Below are 22,553 nucleotides of genomic sequence, written 5' to 3' on the forward strand. Positions count from 1 at the left end.
TTGTATTTTTTTGTTTTTCTTGTATTTTTGCAGTTTTCAATGGATCGTTGCTCTCTGTTTATTGTATGCTGTAATTGTATTGTACAACACTGCAGACCTTTTGTGGCGCCTTATAAATAAAAGTAATAAATAATAACAATAATAAATAAAATCTCACTCTTTATGAAAATAAATATTGCAGCATATGCAAAAGATGGGAAAACACATCCTGACTTTTCTACTTAAAATCTAATGATTTCTCTTTACTTACTGAAAGATTTATTTTAAATTAATTGCCTTTTACAATTTTTTAGTTACTGGCTCATTTATGTATTATACTATGCCATTTACAGAGTAATATCTTGGTTGAGGTTTTTATTTGTTGGGAAATATTTAACACAGACTTGGAAGAATGGTAATTTACGACAGAAGTCCAACATTTCATGGAAAGTCTGGATTTTCTATTTACGATCATGGTCTTTCCTCATCAGAAGTCCTCTGGAATTCATGTCTGGTTGAAACAATATGACAAAACATTTTGGGAAGAATATACAAACCACCACAGCCCAGCTGGAGGACAAGATGGCGAAGATCTCCATCGCCACAGTATACTTCCCACGTGAGCTGAGAGAGGCTGGGATAAAGGATATCCAGACACTGAGGAAGGCCAACATGCTGAAGGTGATGTACTTGGCCTCATTAAAGCTGTCAGGTAGTCTTCTAGCCAAGAAGGCAACAATGAAACTGACGGTGGCCAAGAGGGCAAGATATCCTAGCATAGTCCAGAACGCAAGGGGAAAACCCTCATTGCAGCTAATAACGATGACACCAGACTTTGTTTGTTTATCGTATTCTGGAAATGGAGGTGAGCAAGAAAGCCACATCACACAAATACATACTTGAATAAGAACACAAATTGCAATAACTGAGTAGGACACTTTTGTTCCAGTCCATTGTCTTAATCTAGTTCCAGGTCTGGTGGCCTTGAAGGCAATGACAACTGTAATAGTCTTGGCGAGAACACATGAGATGCAGAAAGAAAAAACCAAACCAAATGCCACCTGACGCAGCAGGCACATCTCGGGTTGTGGGTATCCAATAAAGGCTAATGAACAAAGGAAGCAAAAGCTTAATGATATGAGGAGAAGACAGCTGAGAGTCCAGTTATTGGCTCGGACTATGGGTGTAGTTCTGTAGTGGATGAAAACTACCAAAATGCCAATTGGGACAACTGAAGAGAATATGGCAATGGTTGCCAAGTTAATACCCATAGCTTCATTGTAAGAAAGAAACTCAATGGTCCTTGGTAAGCACATATTCTGAAGGAGATTGGGCCACATATCCCAGGAACACTCCTGGCAATCGACAGAATCTGGAAAAGAACGTTACCATCAGGACTTTCAAAAATAACATAGTTGGGATTTAAGAAAATAATCTGTCCAAATTATTGATAGTACCTGTTTTATTTGAAATCTCTCCTTGTGGGCATGGAACACACTCAAAACAGCAGCTGGGTTTTCCTGGAATAGTCACCTTTCTAAATCCTGAAGGACAGCTTGGACTGCACTTTGATTGAGGAACCTAAGTGAGATAAATAAAGTATGACCTGTCATAGTGCTTGTAGGAGATACAGATATTTTTTTCAACTTCAATAGTTTTTTATTTTTCTTACAAATAAAAGGGATACAGGAAAAAAATCAGGGGAAAGGGGAGGGAAGACCAGAGAAAAGAAGGGGGAAGGAGGGGGTACATAGCGGGGTAAACACGTTACAGCACTTCAAAATTCGCGATACTTAACATAGAGGAGACTCACAGGTCATTAGAACAGTAATGCAATACAAGAAAAGCATAAAGAGCATAGGCCCCTATTGCAGCAGAGAGGACAAGCTCTTATTGGGTTTATCCTAACAAGAAATTATGTGGGTTCTGACCAGGATTCATTCAAGGTAAACTGTGAAAGAGGAAGTAATGAATCAGTACGAGTTCTGGTTGCTCTCTTTCCCTCCCTTTCCCTCAGTAGTATACACATGCCAGGAAAACCACTTTATTAGGGGTGATGAGGGGGATGAAGAGTATGGCATCCCCCACGTCTCCATCTCGAAGCTAAACTGTACTTTAGTGATCACTTTGCTTAATGTAGGCAGGATGGGGGTTTTCCAATTTTGAGCCAATGCTGCCCTGGCAGCTATTAAAATATGACAAAACACATATCTAGCATGGAGAGGGAATTGAGGTGGAAAATGCTGTAATAAAGCAACTTCCGGAGTGGGATCTATTTTTTGAGAGGTGATCTTGTTTGTCAAACTCAAACACCTGCTCCCAGAAAGGACAAAGAAGAGGGCATTCCCAAAATATGTGCATAATATCCCCTAGTAAGCCACATTGTCTCCAACAAAATTTTGATTGAGCAGGCCACATTTTGTGAAGACGAGTCGGTGTAATGTATAGTCTGTTAATTAACTTCACCATCATTTCCGAATGATTCACACATTTGAAAAGAATTAATAAATATTTTCTTCCATGACCCGTGGAGAGCGTAATGTTAAGGTCTGTTTCCCATTGAATTTGGGAACTGGACTTAGATTCTGATGTGGTTGGGAAGAGAAGTTTATACCAAAAGGTAATACCTGCTCTATTAGATCCCTTCGTCAATCTCGTGTATATAAGGGCTGGTGCACAAGACATTTCCAAACCTTGACCAGGAAGGGCAGAGAACCTATGTCTAAGCTGCAAATATTTATAGAATTCCTGGGCGGGGAGGTGAAACTTATCTCGTATTTGCGAGAATGACATAAGTCCCTGGCCCTCAAGTAGATCTGACCAGAACTTGGCCCCATTCTCAATCCAACGATTTAAATTTAACTCTGGGATAAGCTTTGTCACAGTTGTCAGCGAGATATTAGAGGTAGGTACCGTGAGGTTTTGGCTAATTACAGTAAATTTATCCCACACCGCCAGGGAATCTTTGAGTATCTTGGGAAGGAGAGCAGGTGTCGGACGCCAAGATTTAGGGACCCAGATCAAATCCTCTAATGGGAACTTCAGGCACAGTGCCCTTTCTAGATCGACCCACAGTTTGTGATTTGGGGGTAGAGACCAATCCCTTATTTGGGCTAGTAGACACGCGTGGTGATATTTATGTAGATCTGGGAGCGCCAAACCACCATGTTGCTTGGGCAAACACATTAGAGAACCGGACAAACGAGGGGGTTTACCTTTCCAAACATAGGTTAACATAATTGACTGCAATTTATCAAACAGTGGTTTCGGGATATTGGCGGGTATAGTCCGAAATAGATACATCATTTTCGGAAGTACCGACATCTTAAAGGTTGCCAACCTTCCCAGCCAGGAGATCTCGCAGCAGGCCCATGATTTGGTTAATAAGAGTAGTTGTTGTATCAAAGCCGAATAGTTTAGGTTAATTGTGCTATCCAGGGAGGGGGTGATCTTTATGCCTAAATATGGGACAGCTACCGTTTTCCAAGAGTATTGAAAGTTTTTTTTGAGATGTTCTGTCTTACAGGGGGGAATATTTACTGGAAGGGCCTCGGGTTTAGTTGAGTTAAGTTTGTAGTATGATGCTCGGCTATAGGTATCAAGTATATTGTGGAGGGCCGGCAGCGAGGTCTCCAGGCTGGTCACAAATAGTAAAACATCATCGGCAAACAGACATAGTTTATGAGTCGTGTTCTTGATATTGATGCCCGGGAACAAGAGAGAGGATCTAATAGCTATTGCTAGGGGTTCCATTGCCAAAACAAATATCAGCGGGGACAGCTGGCAGCCCTGTCTAGTTCCATTTGAAATCTTGAAGCCGTCTGACATGAACCCATTACAAAACACCCTAGCTGAGGGGTCAGAATATAGTGCAGCGATAGCGGCTAGGAATTTGCCATGAAAATGGAACCGTAAGAGGACCTTCTCCAAATACCCCTAATGTAATCTATCGAAGGCCTTCTCAGCGTCAAGAGAGAGAGCCACCACCTCTGTTTGAGAGCCCCTTAATTTCCTCGCCAGAAGCTTTCCTGCTCTGTTCCCCGCCACATAGTATTTTTGTCGAAGTCTAGTTAACGCTAGTTGAGTTTTGGACAGTAGCATTTTCTGAAGTTGGGCTCTAACTGAGATAATTTCTTTTTTCAGTTCCTTAGAGGGGCGTGCTTTATTCTGAGTATCAAGTTTAACTAGTTTATCTTCGAGTTCTTTTTGCAGATAAGCGTTAGCCCTTTTTAACCGAGCGCCCGTCTTGATCGCCACCCCTCTCACAACTGCTTTTAACGCACACCAGAAATTAAAGATATTAGTGTCAAAGGGGGCATTAGTTTGATAGTATTGTTCAATAGCTTTTTTAATATCCAGTCTAGCTTCTAGTTGAGATAAAAGATATGATGGCATACGCCACGGCCTAGGGGGAGTAAAGATGTTAATGTCCTTCCACGTCCACAGTACTGGAGCATGGTCCGACCAAGTTATCGGAAGAATCTTGACTAACTTGGTAGCCTGAAGGGTCCATTTATCCGCCAAAATCAAATCTATACACGAATATGAATTATGGACAGGTGAGAAATATGTAAAATCTTTGCCATTAGGATCTGCAGTTCTCCATACATCATATAGGTCAAATTCCCCCAACACCTTGGTAAAAGCTAATGAGGGACCCAATGAGCCAATTCCCGCCCCATGAGTCGAAGGCTGAGAGGATCTATCCAGTTTTGGATCTGCTACTATATTGAAGTCTCCCATAACTATCAGTCCCCCTTCTTTGCATTTCTCTATTTCTTGAAAGACCCCCCTCAGGAAAGGAACCTGTCTAGAGTTAGGGGCGTACAGCGAGACTATTGTAACTAGCTTATTATTTAGCGTGCCAATCAAAATCAGGTATCTTCCTGCTTTGTCTGCTATAGTAGATTTATGAATGAACTCCACCTTATTGCTAAACAAAATGGCAACTCCATTCCTTTTCTGAGGGCCATTAGCAGTGAAGCATAGTGGGAAATGTCTGTCTCTCAATACTGGGGGGGCTGCTACCTTAAAATGCGCTTTTTGTAGGGCCACTACATCTGCTTTGAGCTTATAGAATGACGAAAGTGCTAGTCTTCGTTTATAGGGGGAATTTAAACCTCTAACATTTTGTGTTAAAAACTTAACCATTTACAATAAAAGTATAGGATATACAAGGCACTCCACTGACTATGTACTCTAGACCCATTATTTAATCTAGAAAGTATGAAACCATGACTCAACTTAGTGCTCAAACAGCAAAGGCAACCAGTTGTTTGTGTTAATATGTACCCTGGACAAAAAGGGAAGTAGGGGAAAGAAAATTCAAAGAAAACAGAAAATACGGGGGGAGAGAAAACCAAAATAACCCTAAATTGAGGGTTAGAGTGTTTGCTGGAAGGGGGAAGAAAAAACACCAGCAACATATAGGTGTAGGGGGCGCACTAGGACACAAGCAGGGACCCTTTGACCCCCACCTCCTACCAGACCCATTAAGTACCAACATATATAAATTTTAAACAGAGTAACTCACACTAGCATAACAGGGAAATAGAAAATTAACAGAAAAACTAGCATGATATGGACATCACCGCTTGGCATGTGCAAGTTTAGAATCCTCCAGTCCTTGCGCCGTCCACCTTCCCGCAACCTGATGGTCCACTCATGTACCTTCTAGAACCTGCAGGGAGGAAGAACACACACAAGCCAACACGGACAGTGGGGAGACAGTATAATGGAAAGTTTCCTCTTCTGTATCCTGGAATCGGGCCACCTCTCCCGACTCCACTATCTCCCAACACATTAATGCTGATAAGAATTATAATGACCTGAAATAAAGGCAAGACTAGGGCCGTGACCCACTGTCCAGGAGTAAAAGACTGGTAAACAACAAATTCTCCTATTAACCTCCAATTACTTTGACCATTCTTGTCTAACGCGTAGGCTTGATGTGGGAGTCGGGTCAGGCACCTGGATGTCCCAGGACTTCAATAGAGCCAGACCTTCAGCAGCTGAGGAAACGACATGCGAAACATTATCTCGTCGAATAATTAGCTTTACGGGGAAACCCCATTTGTAAGGAATGTCCCGATCTCTTAAAGCCCTGGTTATATCTTGGAACGATCTCTTCTTAGCTAAAGTAGCAAATGAAAAGTTTTGGAAGAACTGGAGGTTCTGTAAGTGCACAGCATGATCCTCCATTCTAGCTGCTCCTAAGAACCGCTCTTTTATAGGGAAGAAATGAATCCTCATAAGAGTGTCTCTGGGCGCATTCTCTGGGGCCGATCTTGGTTTAGGAAGCCTATGGATACGATCTAGCAACAGGTCCTGCTCCGTTACCCCATGTAGGAGTTTGTGGAACAACTCTGAGACGAATGGGAGCAACTCAGAAGGGGCTACTGTTTCTGGAATGCCTCTGATCCTGATATTATTTCTCCTTGATCTGTCTTCCATATCTGTGAATTTATCACGGTGTGAGTAGACTTCATCTCACAATTTTTCATGTTCAGTAATGAGATTGTTGTGCGAGGCCGCCAACTCTTCCATTTTATCCTCTATATGACTGGTGCGTCCACCTAAGTGAATGACTTTTTGGTGTAATTCTTTCATGGACGCTTTCATTTCAGACAAAATTTCGGTTTTAAACAGAGCCAGCATATTCTGCATAGATTTAACCGTGAGGGGACCCTCAGGATCTCCATCTTCTGGTTGGTTGCCGATGGTAGGTTCTTTTCGTTTCTCCGCTGTTTGAACCGCTGCAGCACCTCCAGTCGGTCTATCTTTCTTAGCATATCATGTGATGGGAGAAATATTGTGAGACTTGAAAAATTGAACTGGTGACGCAGAGGTAGAAGCCTTTACCTTTTTAGGAGTGCTACAACTACCACAAGGCAAACTATGACTTGAAATGAAAAACAGATAGACAATATGTAGGAGAGGACTGTCCAGAAAATATAAGTGCACTAGGCTGTTAGAATGTTCTCACACTCTCGTCTGGCATTTACACAGAATGTATAAGGACTGGGTAAGGTGGGGGTACCTGGACCCTGCTTTACATTTGGCTTAGTTGTTGTCTCCTTTAACCTGTGCCCTTTCCTGTGGAAGAGGGGAGATTTTCATAGAACCACTGCCCTGGAACTGAAAGTATGCTGGAAGCAGGGTAGCGCAGATGCAAACTTCACTGACCTTGTTTGTCAGGACCAACTGGCTGTACCCAGGAGTAGGAGCTGCGCCTCCCTGGCTCTCCACTGAATAAAAACTGCGGGGATTAATGCTCCGGTTAGCTCCGCGAAGCTCCGCCCCTACCGGAAATCAACTGGAGGCGGTGGGGTAGCTACTCGAGGCCGGGGCTTCCGAACCGGAAGTAGGCCTCCGGATCAACTACCGCGGGCAGCGGCGTCTGCGGAGTCCCGTCCTCCCACGAAGCACACCCGCAGGTAGGATGGGTAGCGGGGGGGGATCTGCCACCAGGGGACCCTCTGGCTGGGCGAGAGGAGAGGCGGGGCACACCAACACCCAAATCCGCGGGACTGAGGGGCTCGCCTGGGTCCAACTGCGATCCACCGCCTCCTGGCTCCACCAGAATCCAACCAGGGGAAAATAGGAGGATATTACTCGCAAGAAGGTGTTTAATTGCACAACAGCGCGAGGAGCTCATGCAACAAGCTGCCAGCAACCAAGGCGTCCAAGCCACGCCCCCGATACAGATATTTTTATTTGCTCTAGATGATGACACTTTGTAGAGGTAGGAAACTGTGGTGGAACTACTGGCTGGCAGTGCATGCTGTGAATGGTAATCCCACAGCAGCATGTAATGTATAGGTTGCCAAAGACCGTCAATTTAGTGGACATTACGACCACCTTCCTTGCCTTCCTGTGCATATGTGTGAACCATGCATCCTTGTTGTAAATTAATGTCTACACACTGTCAACCTGTATCTCTGTGACCCACATGGCTCATGTAAACAATGTTCCTAGTATACCCCAGTTTGGTGGTAATCTAAAACCCGATACTGGCAACCTCAACAGAAGTCAGCACGACATGTTCAGGCCGAATGTTGAGGAGCGCTATCTACTGTTGTAACCGACTGTAGTATAGTGACTTTGAGTGAATGCAATTAATGAAGAGGGCTGCACCAGAGAAGGACGTCTATGTGGACGCCGACAGTAATCTTTCTACACCTAAGGTGACAGTTATAGAATACCTTAAGGCTACATTATGTAAGCCTTACTTAATAACATTGAAAAGGCGGCACCTCTTCCAACTGCCCCCTTAATTGTACAAAACTCCTTGGGCAGGGCCATCTTTGCCTTCTCTTTCATGTTATTGCCAATGATTCGCTCACCTCAGGATCCCCTCAATGTACAGTGCTGAATAATATGTAGGAACTTCATACATAAAATATAATAATACTGATGCCCATTACAGAACGCTGACTGGTAGATTGGTGCCACCAGTATTTTCATGCCCACCAGTATCCTCCTCCCACCACATAGGGGTACATTTATCAAATTTTCTATAAAGGAAAAGTGGTTTGTTACCCATAGTCACCAGATTCTAGCTATAATTTTCTAGAATATATTAGATAATTAGTCTAGTAGTCTTTTTAACTTTACGTCACTTCTACTTTGAATGGTGCAAGTTTGATTTTTTTTACACTGTATTATGCCTTAACGCTGGCAGGTGAGTTTAACCCTAATATAGCTATATTGTGCACAAAAATCTCATCTATGTATACAGTGATTTTTATATATTGTTTGTTTCTGAGCACCGGAAAACTTTTTTCTTTTATTTGGACTTGCACATTTTTTGTCCTTGGCTGTCGTCTCAAATGATTTTTTTCACTTGCACACATTTCATTAATTTAAAGAATTGCGCCCTTCTCTATTTCACTAGTCACTAGATTCTAGCTATAATTTTCTAGAATATATTAGATAACTGCTAGTATGCTTTTTACGTTTACATCACTACTACTTTGAATGGTGCAAGTTTGATTCTTTTTACAATGTATTATTGATTTATCTATATTATCTGCAAGATATATGCTAGAGTCACCTGTATTTTATACTCCACTGTAATGAAAAATCTCAGTGAAAAAAGCAGTAAAAATGCAGAAAACACTAGGGAAAACAGGACATACATAAAACAGGGACATACAAGGTGGACAAAATAAATGCAGACATGTAACAAAGAGTACTGAGGACCTTACTCATTAGAGAGCTTTCATTCTAAGTGGAACAGGTCACAGCTGAAACAAGAGGAGCAAGTGTAGCTCAGAGTGGAGATTGGGACAGTTGTGAGTATGCATTTATCTGAATAGTGTCATTGGGCATAAGGTAAGCTATAAAAAATAAGGATTTTTCAGAGTGCTTATGAAGATTTGAAGGCTGTGGGAAAGCCTAGTGGTAAGGAATTTCATATATGGGTAGCAGCACTGGAGAAGTCTTGCAGGAATATGTTAGTTACCATGTTGCAAGAATGCTTATTAATACAGTATTATTAAAAAGAAAGCTCTGCTATGAAATGTATGTACAGAGTAATTTTGAAGCAGTCCTACCTTTTTGTCACCTATGGCCCATATAATGGCAGCATTGTCAATATTCAAAGTATTCCAATCTGGTGAGCTCAAGTCATAACTTCCAACTATGACCTGCTCCAAGGTGGTCATGGTGCTTAACTGCCAGTTCACAATGTCGTAGATGACTTGAGGATCTCCTTCATCATTAAAAAATACACGTGTTTTGTCTTTAGTCTGAAAATTGACAGTTTTAATATAATGGAGAAGCTGAAAAAGAATATACAGAATTACTTAAACATGCTGGTCAAAATGTGACAGTAAGAGACTTAAAGATTAAAGAGAACTTTCTTACTTGCCAAGGATGCAATGATGAGATATTAGCACAGGTACCATGATGGAATGGTCCAGCCCCTGGTTTGCAATGAAGCAAGTTTTGTAAGGCCCATGCAAAGGTATAAACTGAGGTGTAAACACTGAAAGTTATTCTAAAATCTATATTTGTCATGGAGCCCTCTAATTTTTCTTCCCCTGTACATGCATGGATTGTTTTGTTGTCTATCCAGCCATCTAAATAATGTAGGTTAGTCCACTTGCAAGAAAAAGTCTGCTCCCAAAACTCCATTATAAAAGAGTCACTGAGGGACTTTGAGGGATGTAGGCTGCTGAGGTATTCTACAAATCCTGGCATCTGACCACCGTGGACTGCAAAACCAATCGTGCCCGCTAAGACATATTGGTACTTTTCATTTGAAAGAAGGGTAGAGGTTGACCATGATTCACTGGCTACCCAAATTTTCCCAGTCACATTTTGATTTGCCAGCTCTTCTACCACAGGCATAAAATCAGAATCCGAGGACAACACTACCACAACCTTAGCTGTCGAGTCCTTGATAACTTTTACAATGTGTGGAGCATTCCTGTTGGGTTGACCAGTCAAGATATTCTCAATGAAGGCCACACAAGCCCCAGCTTTGATTAATTCTTGTTTTACCACCTGGATGCCCAGTTGACCATAGTCATTATCAGTTGCTAGTAATCCAACCCATGTCCAACCAAAGTGCAATACTAGCTCAGCTAGGCCACGGGACTGAAAAGCATCACTTGGTATGGTACGGAAGAAGGAAGGAAACAAGTTCCGATTGCTAAGGAATGGGCTGGTGGAAAAGTAACTGATCTGTAGACAAATACAAATGACAATTATAATATTATCTGTAATTTCATTATCAACAAATACATGTGTCCAATAGAAATTAGTCTCTACATGAAACACATCCATTTAAAAGCTTTCTAAGGAAGGATATATTTTCAAAATGGACTAGTTAGGTAAACATGGAATTACATATAAACTGTTTGTAATATCAATGAATGATTATAAGGAACCTTCTTTTATACAGTAAGTTTGACTTGATGCAAGTCCGCTATTGCATATGTTAGTCACATCAGCAATATAAGGAAAATGGCAGCATATCTTATATTTTCTATATTATGTAAAATACTCAGGGACTTTATTTAGAGAAACATTTTGCTGGCACCTCTTTCAAGGGACAATCCTCCTTATAAAAGCCTTAATATCTAAACTGTGATTAATAATACCAAACTCTGTGTAATAATGATGGCATAGACATGTCCCACATTCAGAGCGTAATGTACATTCCTGAAACTATTTCTATGCAGAAAGAGCTAATACTCAGGGTTGAAGGAGGATTCCATTTATGTTTATATATGCTTGTATGGAGCATTACCACAACGGTTTGCATTTTGGTAGCTTCTAATTGGACATTTAGTGACTTACCTGGACCTTCTGATTTGAATTGCACTATAAATTAGGTCTCTATAAAAGGGTCACTGTAGAACCACTTTATATATTTTGCAGTATTAGGAGGTCCAGTACTACAGTTGACATATCCATGAACACACTTCTATGATTGTTATTCTGCTACCTAATGTATTTTTTGTGCTCCGCACCTTATAGATTGTAAGCTCCTTGGGCAATGCCATCCTTGCCTTCTGTTTCATGTTATTGCCAATGGTTTGCTCATCTCATCCCATCAATATACAGCGCTGCATAATATGCAGTAGCGTCATACATAAAATATAATAATACTGATGCCCGTTATGGAAAGCTGACTGGCTGATTGATGCCACCAATATTTTCATGCCCAGCAGTATCCCCTCCCACCACCAGATTCTAGCTATAATTCTCTACAATATATTAGATAATTAGTCTAGTAGTCTTTTTAACTTTACGTCAATACTACTTTGAATGGTGCAAGTTTGATTCTTTTTACATTGTATTATTGATTTATCTACTGTATATTACCTGCAAGTTATATGCTATAGTCACCTCTATTTTACGCACCATTGTAATGAAAAATCTCAGTGAAAAAAAATCAGTAAAAATGCAGAAATAAAGCAAATGAAAGAGCCCTTAATAAAACCTGACTTGAGATTTTACATAACCCCTACTTTAAATAATATAATATTTTCATGATAACTTTAACTGAATAATATCTTATTGTGCGACAAAGTAAATGATGTCAATATATGAGTTTGAGCCCAAGCATGGCCCTATTTGTGTGGAATTTAGATGTTCTCCCCATGTTGTGTGGGTTTCCTGTGGGTGCTCTGGTTTCCTCCCACACTCTAAATAGGCAGGTTAATTGGCTTCCAGCAAAGATGGAAATAGGCAGGTTAATTGGCTTCTGAAAAAATTGGCCTTAGAATGTGTGTGTGGTAAGGAATTTAGACTATAAGCTCCAATGGCAGGGACTGATGTGAATGATTCCATTGAATAGCAGCTGAGAGTCCTAGGAGATGATGGACACTAAATTAAAAAGTAATTATTTATCATATAAAACATACATTAGATATTCAAATTAAAATCAATTAGCTTATCTACTGTATTTTCTACTTTGTATTGACCCTGAATTATCTGCTGTCCCTCATTCTATCTCATTATAGGCCCACCCCTGCTTTTTGGAAAATTTGGACAAGGTAGGCCTTAAGCCCAATCCACCAAATGTCCCGATTTGACCATATCAGTACTACTTATCCACAGAATCCCATGCCTCTTATTGACTCTCAGAAATCAGGAGTGTCCTGCAAAAATTGGGACTGTTGTCAGGTATTCTGCTGTGGAAAAGGTTCTACATCAGTGGTGGAAACATGTGCTCCCTTTGAAGTCCCCATTTTTTGTGCTCTTCTTAGTGAATCCGATATCAAATAGTAATCAAGATATATAACAGGTTAGTTCATGATTGTGTAGTAATGTCTTCTACTAGCTTTCCTTGTTTAACTTGATTGCCATAGAATAATGTACTATTTAGGCTACCTGAATACTTCAAGCTGGTTCTCTGATCTCATAATGTGATTGTGATGCTTTTGTGCAAAAAAGTGTCCCACTGAGCCAAACCAAGAATCAGATTATTTTCTGTTACCTGTGGGTATCTATAAAGACCCAAAATCTGAGCCATGAGGATGGAACGTGTAGACCCAGAATCACCAACAATACCAGCAAGGGATCCTTCTTTACCACAGCGATAATTTGGGACCTTTTCTTGTCCTCCGGATAACATCCACAGGGTCCCTTCTGCTGCCCGTCTCAAGACAGAACAGGTGTCAAAGATCTGGAACCCCAGTGAGATGTTGGAGAGAAGGTCAGGAGATTTGTTGATCTCCTCCACAGCGAATATGAGGGCCTGCATGCTCTGGTAATTTTGAAATTCAAGCCTTGTGGAGAATAAAGGAAATGTCACGTGTGATTTATATAGAAATCTTTTAAAGTTTAAAAAATACACAACATGCATATATAGGAATTGTCCTTTACAGAAATTGCACAGCCCTACTTTTCTAGTGTGTAGCATATGTACCATATTGCACTGAATTAGCTCCACCGACTCATACTTTTATGCAAGTATAGTAGCGCTTACAGTATTAAGTTGGATTGTGCAGTCTACCTACAAGAACCTTTCTCTGTCTGTATTCTAAAGTGAAATATATTGCATATATAAAATCTTCTCTTGTATTGACCTACCCCTGACAACATATCAGATAGCAGTGGAGAGCACGGGAGTTACGTCAGCAACCATTTGATGGACAAGTTTCAGATGTGCATTTTGTCCCTTTAATCAGTTTTTCTGTGTCTCTCCCTATTTTCCCTACTGATGTCACTCACCATAGTTCCAAAACCAATTGTATCCCATCTGTATAAAATAAATACACTCAAATAATTTAGCACTATTTGAGTTCACAGTTAAATATTTATAACATATAAGTAATGAATTATTATGATCAATATTAAACAAAAACTTAAACCACTAAGCGTCGTTTATGAACCAAAAAAACTGCTGACGCACAATACTTGCTTAGGCTATGCAACCCTCCAGGAAAGAAGGGAACACACAGGTTAATGGATCCTCTCCATCACTTTATGTCACCTATATATTTTGCTTGTTGGTTCAAAAATATGTGTGCTGGTGTACCTTATAAGGGATGTCCAAGATTCATCCAACTTTTCCAATTGGTTGATGCAATCTTTAGCAACCCTGAAGTTGTCAACGTTTTGACCTTCCATCCATCCCTCTCCAAAAACTGGGTGCATTTGCACACAAGTAGGTGAGATTGCACTCTACTGCCTAATAGCCAATGTCTGTGTGCTCTTTCCAGAAATCTGGGCCTGTATTATATCACTCTATGTCTGGGAGCCATGCAGTTCCAGAGACACTCACCCTGACAACACCGATACATGGCAGACACACAAGAAATTTTTCAATAAATAATCCTCACTGAGTGTAATGTGCCAATAAATTTGATTCAATGAACCATGAAAGCCATCCAATCAGATTCATTGGAACATTGCTGTGAGAGTGGAATTCATTGAAACTTTTCCATGATGTCAGTGTTAGAGAAATGAACATTACTGGTGCCAAATGCTGTGAGTTTCTACAGAACTCCTAAGGTCCCTGTACATAATATGTACCCCCGAATTCAGAGATCTGCAATATACACACAAAAGTGACTTAATATAATGTATGATTTGTCCATCTTGGGATGGCGATAATAGATTACAATCAATAAATAAATGCTTTACTTTATTTGATTTTTTTTTAATGTATTATAATGTATAAAGGTTTTCACAATTTTTTAAAAGAACTTTAAAGTACATTTTATATTTTTAAACTTTTCAATTTTTTTTTTACTAACACCTCCCTCCCCCTTCCCCATCACAAGTTGAAATCTGGGCCTTTTATTCCTCTGTGCATGCGCAAATCTACAGAATCGGAAAATGTTAACCCTTACCACACCAGTAATATATATTTTTTTGAATTTCGAAGATCACTGAAAAAGTAACTTCTCCAAAGTACAATCCTGTACAATTTGCTTTCCAGCGTCAGATACCTACAGCTGGCATTTAATGTCCTCTGGCTCTGTAGTAAAATGGGTTTTGATGTAGCTTCTGCCCACATGGACCGGGAAGGTGCCTCCTATCACTAGGTCACCAGGCTGATTTAGATACCCAGTGATATTCACACTGGGAAGATGGCAGGCTTGAGTGGACTTCAATTCCGCACATACTTGCCCAGCAAATGTATACAGCAATGAAAACTCACAAAGCAACAGGTAATTTATTATAGACAGCCAGTTCATTGGATTGTTCCTAAGATTCATCTCTACCATAGAGAGTATGGGAGTCCTAGTGGGTCACTTTGGTTTTCCCTGTGTCATAAACACAAGAGGAGACCTATCTGTATCACACACGGGAGAAATCCTTTTTCAAACCTCTTAGTATCTCACCCAGGAGAAGATATTTTCTTGGTCTAGAATGGTGTCAGACAGGAGAAGACTATATTCAATCTGTCAGAGTGAAACTAAAGAGGAAACCTTTGTGTCAAACTTAAATGTACCTTCCTGAGTCTGTTACTATCACACAAGAGAAAACCTTTAGTCTTACAGTGACAGACATATGCAAACTACCCTCAGACTATAACGTCACACACAGGAGAGGACCTTCCTCAGCCTGTTAGTATCTCAGGAGAAGATATTTTCTTGGTCTGTCATTGTGACATACAGTCAGAGAAAACCTAGCAGCTTAGCTGTGTCAGTAGTAAGCAAAGTACAGTCGGTCTCCAGGCTCACAAACAGGAGAAAACCTTACTCTGTCTTCTCATGTATCAAACAGAAGAATACATTTCTTCGTCTGTTAAAGTCATATATGCAGAAGACTGTTCTCAAGCTGTCAGAGCCACACATAGGACCTTCATTGGTTTAACAGTGTCAAACATAAGCATATCTTCCTCAGGCTTCTTGTTCACACACAGGAGAAGTAATTCCTCTGGCTATCAGTGTATCACACAGGAGAGTCTCTGTCAATGTCACACAAAGGATAGCATTTCATGGTCCCGTCCATATCACATAGAATAGAATTCTCAGTTTATCAGTCTCACCCACATGACAGGATCAACTTACATTTGTGTCGGTGTTTTACAGAACAATACCTTCAGCACTGACAGCCAGAGGAATTACTTCTTCAGTGTTTTAAGTGATTCTCATCTCAGTCTGCTCTTTTCACATATCTCGACAAAAAGACCTTCTTTTTTAAATTAACTCCTTGGTATATAGAGCCTCAAACAAGATAAATGTTCGTAGTCAGTCGATGTCACACAATGTACACGTCCTTTTTATGCCAATGTCAGATAAAGGTTTGCGGGTGTTTGATCTTGCTTTATCGAAAATGATAATACAAGAAGAAGACCTTAAACACGTAGAGAAAACTTGTCTGTTGCGGATATTGTGTAAAGGAGTAATCTTAGTCTGTCTGTGCCACATACAGCAAAAGAATCTCAATTACTTTCTCAAATACCCATATACACAGGAGGAGCCCTCAATATGTACGAGTGTCTCTCTCACACACACATACAATGTCAGTACCACAGGTTCCGAGTCTGAATGAGGTTTTATATATTGTTAGAATAATTGTACCTGAGAGAATTACAAGATGAATCATGTTATCTGCTGTACATAATCATATTAATAATAAAGGATTCTCCTGGGAATAAGGCAATGTCATTTTCTTATGTTCATATTATATTAATATTCTTAATTGATGAAGGTTTGTACTTTAGGAAAAACATTCCAAATAGCATTTTAGGGTTGTGCAAAAGTAATTATAAATTAATTTTATATGTTTGTGGTGGGATCTTTTAATGGGGGGGGGGGGTTTAATAGTTTAAGGTGGAGTGTTCAGACTATTAATCTAATGCTGGGGTGATTCAGGAGCTTTATATTATGGGGCAAGGTTGGTGGAGAGGTGAGCTATTTAATAAATATGAATGCTATTTATTTGATGTCAGGGCTGGTTGAGGGAGATAGGCCTATTAATTAAATGTGAAAGGTATTCAATTAATTCTGGCAATTGTTCTGGGGAGGGATGCCTATTTATTTAATGTGGGTTGTATTGATTTACTGTCAGATTTGTTTAGAGGGAGGATAGTCTAGATGGTGAATGGTAGCTATGCCTTTTCCAAACTAGGCCCCAATTTTCCAGGATCAAGGCAGTCATCCACTGAGATTAGCACACCAGCAGCAGGTAGTGAAAGCTGAAGTACAGGTAGGAGAGAACAGCACTGTCTACCAGCTATCCTGATTCTGCTGGCATAGTCCATTACCGGCAATTACATCAAAGTACACAGACTTCTGTGATGGTGGATTCCAGCGGGGATGAATTAGTATTGTTTGAGGATGATGTACACACTGATGAGGGTGAATATGATGATAGTGTAGATTGCAGGTGCTGAAATCTTGCTAAGAGAAGGGAGCTACCTGATGCTGATATGCTTGGTAATATTTTGGGTAGAATGGCATCTTGGCAATTTTAGGTTTTTCTACAGTAAACTTTCACTGTAAGGAATTACCTTGACATTTGCACCTCTGACCACTAGAGGTCCCTGTATTTGCAAACTTGCCCTTAGATTTGCCCTTATCCAAGATGGCCAGTTTGGAATCAAAGAGAAACCATCTTGGATCCTGGTTCCTGTTTGGGCCTATAAATGGCACTTCCTGGTTCAGATATATGCTTGAGTATTCTGCTTGCTCACCTCCTGCTACCTGTTACTCTACCTTGCATCTGTGACTACCTGCTTGTGTACCGACCCGGCTAACATCTGACTACCTGCTTGTATACCGACCTGGCTAATGTCTGACTACCCGCTTGTGTACTGACCCTGCAAAACGTCTGACTATCCGCTTGTATACCGACCCGGCAAACGTCTGACTACCCGCTTATGTACTGACCCGGCTAACGTCTGACTACTCTCTGGATATCTACTTGGCAATTGGGCTTCAGGTAATACCGCCAGTATCGTTACATGATACTCAAACCTTGAAATGGATCCCGCCGAAGATATACCTATTAAGCGGCGCTTGGGAAGTTTAACCACCATGCTAATTGAATGCCAGACGGAGCTGAAATTCCTGAAGGACCGTTTTGCGACTCTCGAGGCACAGGTTAAGCAAGAGTTTCAAGTTATCTAACAAAAAATCCGTGACACACATAGTGGTTTCCAGGAATTTCTATTTAGACTGTCTCAACATGAGAAACGGATCTCAGAGTTGGAGAAGGGATCACAAGTGCCTGTAACTTCACCATCCTCTGCTGCTCTCCCTCTCCCACCAGCCCGGTTTGGAGGGGACCCTCAAAAGTTCCGCGGATTTATCAATCAATGCCAGCTGCATTTCCAACTGTATGAGTCCCATTTCCACTCTGATAAGTCAAAGGTCCAGTATATGCTTTTGCTACTTAAGGACACTGCCCTTGCATGGGCTTCTCCTTATATTAAAACTTCTAGTCCAATATTAGAGAAATTTGATGACTTCCTCAAAGTAATGAAACAAACCTTTGATGATCCGAACCGGAAAGATACTGCTGAAAAAACATTATTGAAATTACGTCAGGGGAGACGCTCAGTTGTGGAATATACTGCAGACTTTCGAAGATGGGTCCTTGATACTACTTGGAATTCTGCGGCACAGCTGTCTGTCTACCGTAGGGGACTTTCTGAGACCATTAAAGATGAATTAGCCCAAGCAGAGGCACCAACTGAACTTAAGCCTTTCATTATTCATTGCATTCGAATTGATGCTCGTCTGATTGAGAGACGACAAGAAAGGAAGGCCTTAACCTGGACATACCCCAGTTATCGAGAACCCACAACTTCAATCTATTATGGGAATTCTGAGGTAAAATCCAATAAAGAATTTGAGTCTGAACCCATACAAGTAGACACTCTTCACAAACGTAGTTCCAATGAGAGAAGGGAGCAACAACGTCAAGAGAACTTGTGCCTTTATTGTGGAAAACCAGGACATTATGTCTCAAATTGTCCTAGAAGACCTCAGAAGACAGTGGCTAGCTTAGCAGATGCAGACTTTTCAGACCAGGAGTCTGTGATTTCTGACATTCCTCAGCATATGAACGCAATTATTCCTTGTCTCTCCTCTTTAGCATCAACTAAAAAGAATAAGGGAAATAATAACTCACATTTCTCAATTCCAATTCGATTCCAGATCGGTGCACACTGCATTTCCAGTACAGCAATGGTGGACTCTGGTGCGAACGGCAATTTTATGGACATTATGTTTGCTAAGAGAAATAAGATTGAATTTAGAGAGAAACAGATACCAGTGTTAATGGAAACTGTGTATGGTTCTCCTTTGAACTCTGGTCCAGTTACTCATGAAACCGAACCCCTGGACCTTGTAATTGAGCCAAATCATCATGAGACTCTGACATTCTTACTGATCTCTGCTCCCCAGTTTCCTATTATTCTGGGAATTCCTTGGTTGGCTGCAAATAATCCATCCATTAACTGGGAATCAAAAACTATATCTTTTTCACAAGAAACATGCTCCGGAGACTAAACCTGAATCCTCTGTTGAAGAGGAGACCAAGTTATATAATTCCCCTCCTCATGTTTTGGACCAGCTACCTCCACAATATAAGGACTTTCTGATGTCTGTAGTAAGAGGAATGCTGACAAATTACCACCTCACAGACCCTATGATTGTCCTGTGGATTTGTTACCTGGGGCTGCTATACCCTTTGAACGTATTTATCCATTAGCCGAGCCAGAGGTAAAGGTCCTCAAGAATTATGTGGATGAAAGTTTGGAAAAAGGTTTTATTCGTCCTTCTACGTCTCCAGCAGGTGCACCTATTTTCTTTGTGAAAAAGAAAGATGGTTCATTACAACCATGTATTGACTATATAGGGATGAATAAAGTGACAATCAAGAACCGCTATCCACTCCCACTTATTTCAGAATTACTGGAGAGGCTTCGCTCAGCAAGAATTTTCACAAAATTAGATCTACGAGGGTGTCACACTTCTGGTATTACAAACGGAACCCAATAGCCAGGTAGTACTGTAGTAAACAGGATTTATTTTGATACAGAAATAAATCTTAAATGTCCAGCAAGCAAGTCCAAAGTATCAACAGGATAAATATCCTGTAGAGGTACCAAGTAATTGTATTCCAAATCACAAGGGAGCAAGGTTCTGTGGAAGCATCTGGTTCAGACACAAACACAATACTCAAGCAAAGGCTGCATAACAGGAAGTGCCATTTCTAGGCCCAAACAGGAAATGAGATCCAAGATGGAATCTTCCTGAGGCAGTTCTGGCCATCTTGGATAAGGGCTATTTTAAGGGCAAGTTCATATCAGAGATCCAAGATGGAAACTTCATGAGGCAATCATGGCCATCTTGAATGAGGGCAAATCTAAGGGCAAGAACATAACAGGATGCCCCCTTCTCAACGACGTCCTCCGGACGACTTAGGACCAGGCTTCCCAGGATGCTGTTGATGAAATGCTTTTACCAAAAGTGGGGCATGAACATCCTTTGCAGATTGCCAAGAGTCATCTTCTAGCCCATATCCCTGCCAACGTAGCAGATACTATAATTGGTTTCGAAACATACGAGAGTCCAGGATCTTTTCGACTATAAATTCCTCATGCTCATCAACTTGAATTGGCTCAGGAGGAGGCAAAGAGCGACCAGGAAATGGATTCTTAACTGAAGGTTTTAGTAATGATACATGAAAAACAGGATGTACCTTCATGGAATCAGGAAGATCCAATCGAAAAGCCACTGAACTAATATGTGGAATGATCTTATATGGACCAATAAACTTACTTCCCAACTTAGAAGATGGTACCTTCTTAAATGTCTAGTTGACAACCATACTTCATCACCAATATTAAAAGTTGGAGCAGCCCTTCGTGATCTGTCAGCATCACGTTTATATCTTTCGTGAGAAGTTTTCAATGTCTCTTTTAATAATTCAAGATTACTTTGCATAATAATTAGTCTATCTTCCACAGCAGGAATTGGAGAGTCACAAGGTAGATTGGGAAAAATATTTGGATGATATCCTAGATTAGCATAGAAAGGGCTAAATCTTGTAGATGAATGTTGAGAATTATTGTATGCAAACTCAGCCATGGGGAGGATATCAACCCAATCATATTATAGGTGACGAATATAACATCTGAGGTATTGCTCAAGTGTTTGGTTTGTTTGCTCTGTTTGTCTGTGGATGAAATGCAGTGGACAAGTTCACCACAATGCCAAGGGATTTGCGAAACTGTTTCCAAAATCGTGATGTGAATTGAACGTCTCGGTCTGACACCACATCATTAGGAACGCCATGCAAACGAAAAACTTCCTTTATAAGTAAATCAGCTGTTTCTATGCTGTATGAGTACCCTGGCAGGGTATAAAATGAGCCATCTTTGTCAGTCTGTCAATTACCACAAAGATAGTGGTCATATTCTTAGATCTTGGAAGTTCTACAATAAAGTCCATAGAAATGGAATCCCATGGACGTGTAGGTATTGGCAAAGGTTGTAGTAGTCCAAAAGGAGAAGCATGAGGAGTCTTAAATCTGGCACACGTTGTACAAGAGGATACATATTTTGCTACATCTTCCTTATAGTTGGGCCACCAGAATAAACGGCTTAACAGTTCTTGAGTTTTCTGAAGTCCTTTATGGCCTGCTAATTTAGAGTCATGGAATAGTTGCATGACCTTTAACCGTGCTTTTTCTGGAACGTATAGTTGATGTGCCATAGGCCAGACTCTGTTGTCATAAGATAATTTAACATTTTTTGGAGGATTCATGAGGGTAGAATCCGTATCATATCCATTCTTGATCTCTGTTAATAACTCAGTTGTACAAATAACCCCCAAAAAATTTAAATCAGGAATTATTGTTTGAATAGGCTTTACCTGTTGAGGATTCTCCGCATAGGCTCTTGAGAGGGCATCAGCTTTTCCATTCTTCGATCCAGGTCTATAGGTAATTAGGTAATCAAAACGGGTTAAAAAAGAGAGCCCATCGAGCTTGTCGGGGAGATAATCTTTTTACTGATTTAAGGAATTCCAAATTCCGATGATCGGTGAGGACTATCACTTGATGCTTTGCACCTTCTAAAAGATGTCTCCATTCTGAAAAAGCAGCTATAATGGCAAGAAGTTCTTTATTTCCCACATCATAGTTTCTTTCAGGAGCAGTCATTTGCCTTGAATAAAAAGCACAGGGGTGAAGTAACATTTTTTCTCCTACTCTTTGTGAAATTACTGCTCCAATAGGTTATTCCGTTGCATCAGTTTCCAAAACAAATGGGAGTGTAGGATCAGGATGAATTAATATAGGAGCTGACGTGAACTTCGTTTTCAAAATGGAAAAAGCTTAATCAGCTGCTGATGACCACTGAAAGGAGGAAACCTTTTTTGTGAGCTGAGTAATGGGGGCAGCAATTCCAGAAAAGTCCTTTATAAAGCGTCGATAGAAATTAGCAAAGCCCATAAATCGTTGCACATCTTTGACGTTTTTAGGTATGGGCCAATCTACCACAGCATGCACTTTACAGGGATCCATACAAAGTCCTTGAGGGGATATAATGTAACCCAAAAATTTTATTTGAGTACGATGGAATTCGCATTTCTCCAACTTGATGTTTAATTGGTTTATACATAGCCGTTGTAAAATTATTCGAA

At 40.5% G+C, this 22,553-nt stretch overlaps 1 protein-coding gene across 1 annotated transcript; it reads right to left on the minus strand.

Moving 5' to 3' along the window:
• Positions 1–375: 375 nt before the first annotated feature.
• On the minus strand, positions 376–1,522 carry LOC142151113 (vomeronasal type-2 receptor 26-like). The gene is made up of 2 exons (XM_075206443.1): positions 1,437–1,522; positions 376–1,351 (listed from the first exon to the last, which is right to left on the minus strand). The coding sequence occupies exon 2, from the start codon at positions 1,317–1,319 to the stop codon at positions 441–443; it is 879 nt and encodes a 292-aa protein (XP_075062544.1). The 5' UTR covers positions 1,320–1,351; positions 1,437–1,522; the 3' UTR covers positions 376–440.
• Between the last annotated feature and the right edge of the window lie 21,031 nt (positions 1,523–22,553).

This window comes from Mixophyes fleayi, chromosome 4 (assembly GCF_038048845.1).
Source record: "Mixophyes fleayi isolate aMixFle1 chromosome 4, aMixFle1.hap1, whole genome shotgun sequence".
Taxonomy (NCBI): Eukaryota; Metazoa; Chordata; class Amphibia; order Anura; family Limnodynastidae; genus Mixophyes; species Mixophyes fleayi.